Source organism: Micrasema longulum, unplaced genomic scaffold (assembly GCF_059751315.1).
Source record: "Micrasema longulum isolate JH-2025_06_02 unplaced genomic scaffold, ASM5975131v1 h1tg002119l, whole genome shotgun sequence".
NCBI lineage: Eukaryota > Metazoa > Arthropoda > Insecta > Trichoptera > Brachycentridae > Micrasema > Micrasema longulum.
Window position 1 is genome coordinate 216,640 of NW_028279284.1, and position 9,898 is coordinate 226,537.

At 31.7% G+C, this 9,898-nt stretch overlaps 1 protein-coding gene across 4 annotated transcripts; it reads right to left on the bottom strand.

The window, feature by feature from the left end:
* Positions 1 to 227: 227 nt before the first annotated feature.
* Positions 228 to 5,586, bottom strand: Sod2 (superoxide dismutase 2). 4 transcript variants are annotated; one of them, XM_088239293.1, is made up of 6 exons: positions 5,219 to 5,586; positions 4,808 to 4,899; positions 3,985 to 4,172; positions 3,212 to 3,350; positions 1,676 to 1,830; positions 228 to 551 (listed from the first exon to the last, which is right to left on the bottom strand). In XM_088239293.1, exons 2-6 carry the CDS (start codon positions 4,840 to 4,842, stop codon positions 406 to 408), a joined length of 663 nt encoding a protein of 220 aa, XP_088095419.1. In that variant the 5' UTR covers positions 4,843 to 4,899; positions 5,219 to 5,586; the 3' UTR covers positions 228 to 405. The 4 variants fall into 4 exon arrangements, with proteins under 4 accessions (XP_088095419.1, XP_088095422.1, XP_088095420.1 ...); XM_088239296.1 differs by having other exon boundaries at positions 5,329 to 5,577; XM_088239294.1 differs by having other exon boundaries at positions 5,162 to 5,310.
* Between the last annotated feature and the right edge of the window lie 4,312 nt (positions 5,587 to 9,898).

Sequence of the window (9,898 nt, forward strand, 5' to 3'; positions counted from 1 at the left end):
TTACCTACTTTAAATTAATCCAAATCAAGTTTCCATATATTTTTTCCATTTAATTTTTTTTTTTTAAATAGTTCATATTTGAATTATAAAACACAACAACTTACCTCACTTACACAAAATGAAATAAAATGTTTTATTTCAGATTATTTTATTGTTTTTATTAAAACTTTAAGCCTGGAAATGTTGTCATGTGGGTGACATAGTAACAAAAATAATAACAATTAAAATTTGCTTTCGTGCGTTTTATTTATCACTATTTTATCTAGAACACACAGATTAAATGCATAAACGAAATGTGTGTAAAATGCGTTTGTTCAAGTAATGCATTTTTATATAAACTAAAATTCAGTAGTATAAATGAATATTCCTTATTAAGATCATGTAGTTAAGGACTACTTCTTTACTTTAGCATTGAGCCTTGGCAAATCTCTCGGAAACATCCTGCCAATTAGCAACATCAAATATACGCTTGACATAATCAGCTCGAACATTTTTATATTGCAAGTAGTAGGCATGTTCCCATACGTCAATTCCAAACAGCGGTATAAGACCTAAAAACATAAAATATATTATTGAAAATACAATAGTTTCATTTTTAATAATATATGTATTATGTATGTTAATTCATACATTAATAATTCATGCTAGGTCTGCAAACTGTTAATAATGGAGTTGGGTTGCAGTCTCGTGGTACTTTGATGGACTCAAAGATCAAAAACCCAACTCAACTACAACTCGATTTTCATTAGCTGGCTTGGTTATTTACGACTACATATTTAAAAATGACCCCAAAATTGAAATATTTTGGTAAATAATAGGAATAAAACGATTTATTAAAAAAAGGATTTTAACTGGGTATTCATTGAATACACAATCAACTAACACTATTATAAAAAATATTAAATATGAGAAGTTTTTGAATATCTCTAGCCTTGCAAAACTAATGCAGACTTGTCCCTGAAATCTTGTAGAAAATTCCTCTTAGCATTCCCACTCACAGACTTAGGAATAATAAAATACTGTTCCTCAGTCATCACAGGATTAATTATGGCATTCAGTCGCCTTTATCCAGAATGATTAGGGTGGCGAATACATTTCAAGGTCTTGATTGTTTTGGAGTACGATGAACATATTTCATCAAACAACTTAAAGCTATGTCTTGTTAGTTTGTACTTTATTATTTGTTACTCGTTTGGGTCATTTGTGCTATATTACATTTGACTTGTTTGGGTCATTTGTGCTTTATGGTACACCGCCTCAATTTATAAGATTTAAAATTCACGCCAATATTAAGGAGATATCACCTTTAATGTGAGTGAGTAGATTATTACGTCCCTGTTTTTGCCAATTGCCCTATAAAGGGTTAGGGTAAGAAACAGTATTATTTATCTTAATTTATTGCAACAGAGGAAAAACACTGTGTAGGAAGAGTTGAGGAAATGTGGATGTTTAAACATAAGCAGAATGGTGAATGTTACACAGTATGTAAAGTGGCCAATTAAACCAGCCAACGACAGGCCATATGCACAGTAAATGCTTAGACTTCCATATTCCCTTCTCAAAAATGTATTCCCTCTGTTGCAATAAAATTGGATCTTAATAACTCCCTAGGGAGGAAATCCAGCCTGTCTCCAAACATTTTGACATACTCAAAACATTGTTAGCTTTATTTTACCTGTTGTGGCTTCCAGAGGATCTTGATTAGCACATGTGGCAATTTGAAGTTTTTTAGCCTCTTTATTGAAGCCCAACCAACCCCAGCCAGATCCCTGAACTGCAATAGAACGATTTGCCAGTGCATCCTTCATTTTATCCAAGGACCCAAAATCTCTGGAAATAATGGTAACATTTTACTTACAATGACATATCTTCTAAAAAAGTGCAGCCAGCATAAATATTTAACATTACTGATTTACCTTACTGGTTAAATGATTGTGTTGTTTTAACACACTTTGGAAAAAGCGTATCATATTGACATTTATTGCGATAATTAGAGAATATGTACATAAATAGACATTACTAAACTGGGTTGTGGTTCCATGGCTAGTGCTCTGGACTTACGGATCAGAGGTTTGAGCTTTTGATTCCAATTATACAAAATTAATTTATTATCACACATGTGAAAAGTCGGAATAATCGACGTGCGTGCATGAGAAGATGTATGAATGTGAAGGAAGCAAAGGAAGTGTGCCAGGACAGAGTGGTGTGGCGTTCTATCCTCTCTGCCTACCCCTCCGGGGAAATGATGGTTAGTTAGTTAGTTAGTTAATTTATTATTCAAATTTGTTAAAAATGTCCCCTAAAACTTGAATATTTAGGTCTATCAAAGGAGCTATTACTGGCTTTAGATTGTCAATCTGTAGTAAAATATTTAGACGGCTGAAGATACTGATAGATTTATTCATAAAATAACAAAGAGAGAAAGCAAGTTTATGATTATTATTTGGATTTTAACAAAAAATAATAAAAGATTACTTTGTAAATTATCATCATGCCCCTATTTCCACATATAATAATGCATAAGGCAATGCATTGGTGCTCTAATCATTATATCAGTGATTATTTGTAAAATATATGAAGCCATGATGATTAGTCTCATGATTTAGGGCCAAACTAGGAATCATGAAATAAAATGACACTGTAAAATGACCACTGTTTACCTTGCTGAATATGAAACCCGGAACCTCAAGCACGGTAGGCTAAATGCACTCGTTCAATTTTATTTTTCAGGATTTTTACCCGAGAGAAGCCGTCGAGTCAAAAACAGGTTAGTGATTCTATTTCACACATAGAACTGTATCCTTCTTTCTCCAGATTAAATTCTTGCCATGATCAACATAGCATATTTTATTTAAAGGTGGTTTTACACTGGAATATTTCCCTATTCCTGGACTGGCCCCTAAAGCGTAAGATGGATTATGCCTGAGCTTACTTTGATGTAAACAGATGATCGAGATACACTGCATATTGGTGTACCAATGACATATCACTATAAAGCAATTCAGAACTTATTGTAACAATTTATGTCATTTAAGTTATTATAAAAAAGATGTTACAGTTTCAGAAGTATTTGTGAGAAAAGTTATTGAGCACCTATGTAATAGTAAATAGCAATTTTTATTTCATTACATACATTTTCTCACATAAGTAACTGAAAGCTTTGAATCTGTAAATATTACGTTTGTGAGACATTTTTTCCATTTGAGTATACCTATCAATGGCAGCAAGAAGTTCTTTCGATGGAGTTCCACCACAGGGAGACAAGTTCTTCCAAAATATTGAATGATTAATATGTCCTCCTCCATTAAAGCGAAGAGCTGGCTGCAGAGAAATCGCGGTGGAAATGTCGCCTGTAACAAATTAAATAAATTTATGGTTAAAACTCAATTATTTTCTCTAAAAAAAAACTTGTAAAAGTCACTTAGTACACCTTTAAAAACTGCAATATTAAGATCTTGATTATTTTGGAGTAAGGTTAACATATTTCATCAAACAACTTAAAGATCTGTCTTGTTAATTTGTGCTATATGTTACTTGTTTGGGTCATTTGTGCTTTATATAACATCTAATAAACTTGTAAGATTTGAAATTGGCAGCCTCCGTGGTGAAGTGGTTAAGACGCTTGATTCAAGGCACGGATGGTTCCGAGTTCAATTCCCGGTGAGAATAAAGAAATTTAATGTGATTTCTCTCAAGCCTGGGTGTACTGTGCTGTAGTTTACCACTATAATTGGGCTTTATGGCTTGTGGTGCAATTTTAGAATTCATGCCAATATTTAGGAGATATCGCTTTCAGTGCGCGGCCACAGGGGCGAGCATTTGTGTTTGTGGCACAGCGCGTGGGTAATAATCTGATAGTAAAGTTCCTTATTTGATACTTACCATAAGTGTTTACTGGATGCATAAGCATGCTTTATTTTATTTATGGTAAAGTACAACCAAAACTGTGGAAATAGTCAATGTTTTAAGTATTGGGACACAAACCTTTACTCATTGCAGCAGATAGTTTTTCTTCAGCAGCAACGAGATTGGTAACATAGGTTGCGTGATGTTTGGAGTGATGGAGAGCCATTATGTCACAAGATATTACAGGTTCTAAGGCTTTATATTCATATGGCAAGTCAGGAAGAGTGTGCTTCTGTTTTGTGGATACATTGCGTAAAGATTTTCGTCTGAAAATAAAAATTATCTATATTTATACTGCTAATCTTAGAACAGATGTAACTAAATTTAAAGTAAGGTTTTCATTTCTTTAAATACTGAGTACCTAGGGATGGTGGAGTTTTCATAAGTTGACTGGCGTCATACAATAGTTATTTGACTTTTCCCAATAAGAGATAAGATATATTGGATACCATTAGCAGAGCTCGCTATACTAATTTATTTTCTTAGAAGGCATTGGCAGGTATCACTTGTAGGATAAATAAAAGTATGTAGTAAAAATAACCTACTAAAATCATCACATGTCATTTTTACAATGCGACTTGTGTTACTTTTGTTTCATTTGCAGTGATATCTGGCAACACGTATGTAGGCAGTTATACTATCATTATAACCACATATTGGCTGATTAGGCATATTTAGATTAAAAAATTAATTTGTCAAATATTTTATACAATAAACTAAATAGTTAACTACCGTAGCAATTACGACGTAGAATCATATAATGCAAAAGTTATGAAACAGTATTCGGTTCACGTAAGGTTAAATAAGACTATGTTATGAAGCTTCGAATTTTAAAAAGACGTTATCAAATGCATAAACTAACTACATAATGAAAAAGTAATCAATTATTAATATAACTTACAAAATGGACACGGAAGAGCCCCGAATAGCAAACATTATTTATTTTATTGTAAAAACCGGCGACGTCAGGACAAATGTCAAACTAAAAATCAGCTGTAAAAAAATCGAATGATCCATTACGCAATCTACCTAATATTGTAACGAACAACTGGTTATTATAAGCGAATAAGCATATATTCATTTAATATTTCGAAAATATTTTGCATGTATCTTAGAATATTTTTTGTTGGCAAAATTAAACATTTTTGGCTATTTTAAAAACAAAAATCTTCTGTTTTCTTTTGTCGATATAAAAATTGTGCAAACGAAATCGAATATTTGGATAAGCTGTTTTTAGTGAAAATCGGACAATTACATTTATAATAATAATTATTATAAATAAGCAGGTACGTAATAAAATAAATATATAAACAATTTAAATAATAGATACTCCAAGACTTCAACAAAATTATAGCATCCGTAAGCGGTGATTCAGCGGTTTGTACTTTAACAATCGGTTCGATCAGTTATCGAAAAAATTACCATTCGGTATTAATAATTATTTTTTACGCTTGACACTTTTATCGTCTACACATTTTTTGCATATACCTAATGGGCATTTTTAAGGACATATGTATACATAGAAAATTATTATAAAATAAAGTAGAAAGACACAGTGGTAAATAGTAGTCTTGGTGGGAGTAAAAGCGGGAGAGAGGTGTTTATAATTTAATTTGATTTAGTGTTCGTATGAAAGAAGACAACTTGTTATCAAAGAAATCTGGCAGACCTAAGAATTCTGGGCAGAGAGGAATGAGAACCATAGTTAGTTTTATGGTTATTGGTATGGAAAAATAAGTTTTGTCGAAGGTTTCTAGTTGGGATATTTAATTTTATTGAGCTCAGTACTTCAGGCACATCAAATAGTGAGCTGAAAATTTTTAATAGGACTAGAAGGTCGGATTTATTTCGACAATCTTGAAGAGAAGATATATTTAAGATAGTTTCTAACTCATTATTAGTATATTGGTTTTTAGATAAGTCCAACTTCCAGCTTATCTTTTTTAAAATCGATGTTGAACTGGTTCAATATTTTTAATGTAAACATCATGATATGGAGACCAGAAAACAGAGAAATACTCTAGGTGCGGGCGAACTAGAGAATTTGACATTCTAGAGGTAATAAAAAAAATGTAACTGCTATTTTAAAACAGTTACCCTCCCGAAACACCTAAAGCAGTTTCACAAAAATAAATTAAACAATTAAAAAAAAAACAAAAACTAAATGACCAGACGCAGAAGTAAATAAAAAAACAATTTGCACCCATACCTCCACATCCACGCAGTGTAGACACCCCACATCCACGCAGTCTGGTGCCCTTGTCCACCTGTATCTTGAAAACGAAAATTTAAACAGCCCGGAGTTGATACCGTTTTATAAAAGAACACTAAAATATTAAGGTGTTTCCACAATGGAGTAGCAAATAAAACTGAAACAGTGTCATAACTAGTTGTAACCTTTACGACCTTAAAAAAAACAGGAAAATTTCACTGTTTTTTGAAAAAAAATTGCGTTTCAAAGAAACCCTGTTTAAATTTGACTAGGTGTTTTTTTTAACATTTTTGACACATCCATCCACACGCCATACAATATCATTAAAATTTTCTTATAGTTATGAGGCACTTAATCGACTCACAATAATGATTTATTTTAAGTGCCAGCGCTGCAGTTAAACTTTTTGATAATAATTCATTATTAGCACCTCATAAACACATATGCCTTGAATAATGAATATCACACTTTAAAATGGGTTTTATATTTTACATATGAAAACACATTGATGAAGTAATATAAAAAGAATGCCAAATTTACTAAGTGGCTCAATTTTACGAATAGTTTGAGCTCCTATTAATAGGGGTGGGAATTAAAAAAACCTCGGACCTCCATATCCCTCCTCTAAAATGTTTACCATCCCTGTTGTAATTCGTTAATCTTATAAATGACTCCCTAGAGGTTGAAATGCTGTTGTTTGTCTACAAACATTTGGGCAAGCTCAAAATATTGCTGTAAAGAAATGTTTAAAAATCGGTAGTAATTCAGTTGAATTCGGTGTATCGAATCGGTAAATATTCCGAAAAATCGGTAGAGTGACAACGCTGGTTACACAACACAATATGGCAAATGTGGCTCCATTCACAGACTGGTAAAACATTGAACTTTATTTGAGCATGCGCTTGTCGTTCCCGCGTAATTTTAAATTCTCAATGCAAAATCAATAGTGATGGCATCCATGTTAGCATTATCGATTTATTATATTGCATAGCATTATCGATTTTTTAGATTGAAATATTTTCATCATTATTTTTGAACATTCGACAGTCGAGAATTCGAGTTTATTGCTTTAATAAGGAATTTCCGTGTTTATTTTTAAATTATTGTTACCTATTTGTTTAAAGATTATAAAACAAAGTCAATAATTTAAAAAAAATATATATGTATCGTATTATAAGCGCTATGTTTTTTTAAAGTTTTGTATTTTTGTAACTAATTCGCGTGTGACGTCTCAAGTTCTCTTTCGCTTTTTCTAGATGAGTTCTACTGGTTAGTCAGTTACCTTACTGTAAACCAGAAATCTATCAAAACTCTCTTATCATTAGTTGATTCGAAAGAACTAGTGACGTCGTGCAAAGTAGTTTTTTTTAAATCCACTTTCAAGAAACTTCGCCATACAAATTAATGCTTTAACTTTTACAATTTCACATAAGGTTGAATTCCCCATTGCATCATTTTTACCTATAATATACTCGTTACTGTGTTGATTATACAGTACACGAAAACTTGAGTTTAATTCCCAATGGAGTTAAAACTTACAAATTGGTTTAAAAATATTTAAAAAGCCACTACCCTTCTAGTCACCTATGGTGTAAGACTGATTATAGTAATAATTTATCAAGAAATGCTGCAATCAATATTTCAATTAAGTGAGGTTAAATGGCTTGAAAAAGTGTATTTTTATTATTAAATACAAAAATAAAGGTAATTATTTTTTTTAATCTGCTGCTCTCAGGTGAAAATTCTGAATCGATTGGAAATAAATCCACCCCGTTGACAAAATAAACAAACATAAGTTTGACATACCTAATATTTTTTTATTATCTATGCAGTATGCACAAAAACAAATTAGCAATCTGATATTTAGATACCTACCTACTTATATTAGTATAAATAAATATGTGAAAACAAATAAAAAAATATTTATGAGTATTCATTAACATCACAAATATTTTAATTTTATCCTAAGTTTTGTTAACAAAAACTGGATTCAATTCCCTTGGGAGCTATTAATATCAATTGGTGGGAAGAATATAAGAAATATTGAAGTTCAAACATAGGCCGAATTGTGAATTTTTTAGTGTATTAAGTGGCCACTTAAACCAGCCATAATAGGTCATAAGCCCTGTAAATGCCTAGTCTTCCATATGCCCTTTTATAAAATGTTTTTCATATCTGTTGTAATATATTCATATTTATTAATGTTTTTGCACTATGAATATGTATAATTTTTTTTTTAATTACTGTCAGTGAAAAATGATGTATTTTTATTGACTATTTGAGTTCAGAAACAGTTATTCAAAGGATAAATAAACTTCTGAAGTATATGGTAGGCTTTGCATTTTGAATATATTGCTAGCCCAAAACAACAGTGGGATATCTCTGAAGAACATATTCTGAGGTAATCGGACTTTGAAGTTTGCAAAGAATCTGACTGAACTGAATTATATGAATATAAGGTTCGAACTATCAGTAGGGTCGCAGTGGGTCACATCTTGCTGATGGGTGTGATTCTATAAAATGCTGCGAACGCCCAGTTGCATTCCACCGGCAACACTACTGACTAGTCAAACTCATTCATGTTCACGTCGCGAACCCTGGGCAATGGGATCACTTTCATAACGGTATGATGACAGCACATATGGAGAGGATGAAAAGCAAATTTCTGGCGCCTCCAAAACCGAACGAACCAGCTAAGGGAAGGTACCCTGACAGAAAAATCCACCAGAGAAGGCAACGTGAAACCACTTTGGTCATATTTTCCCAGGAATCACTTTGGCGAGTACATCAAGAAGAAGAATTAATATTATATTTTCACATTGGTTATCTAACTTAAATATTGTATTATTTGAAACTATTATTGAATTTATTTTATAAACATATCAGCATGTTTATCTCAAGAGAGGACGTTTCGGGTTTAATTCACTGTTGCGTTAGGCTAGCAATATGTAAGTAGTAAGTATGTATTTGTTCGCAAAACATATGTCATAAATTATCATTCTAAGAAGCAACTTGGAAATCTATTGATTATTCATTTGAACAGCTGTTTTATAAGAAATAGTGTTAAGTCAATGAATCAAAAATATTTCTCGATATAACCTAGTGTGTTCATGCAGTAAGATATTTAATTGAAAAATGGAGTCCAAAATGCATGATAATTGCTGAATACTGATAACTGAAGTGAAATAACAACAAATTTAATTCCGTGAAGTATGGATAACATTCAGGATGCATATCCTTTGTATTGGAGACTAAACCTTCCCCTTGCTCTAAATTCATCCCATATCTTGTCAATCTTATCCCCAGAAGTGGTTTTGCACTTATCTAAATTTATTGTGTAGTATACAGTTTGTAAATGAATATAAGCATATTATTCTCCCCTCCTTTGTGAGTGTCTGGTTTTTTGTGGCAACTGAACCTATGATATGCCCATTTTTGAGAATATGCAGACACGACATAAATATTTATTACATAAACAATGTCTATTAGGATGTAGTAAGTAATGAACCCTTTCCAAAACTTGTATGAAAATAACACCACACAAATGGTAAACACTAAACATATAAAATAAATATCTAGGTGAGTACTTAAGTATTATTATTTCTATTGTTTTTTCAATTTATTGGGTTTAGATTCCAAATTAATGTTTGATACATAACTTACTTATTTTTTTTTGTCATGTTTGTCCCATTTTATTTCAAGTAATAGTCAATGTACTTAAAGCAAACACCAACTTAACTTGGAAAATGATAAGTCGAAGCATCAGAAACAAAATTACTC

Coding starts and splice junctions, on each gene's coding strand:
- Sod2 (XM_088239293.1), bottom strand. CDS start 4,842: ATGTTTGCTATTCGGGGCTCTTCCGTGTCCATTTT. Junction 3,351..3,984: donor ATCTGCTGCAATGAGTAAAG/GTTTGTGTCCCA, acceptor AATTTGTTACAG/GCGACATTTCCACCGCGATT. Junction 552..1,675: donor TCCTCTGGAAGCCACAACAG/GTAAAATAAAGC, acceptor TTATGTTTTTAG/GTCTTATACCGCTGTTTGGA.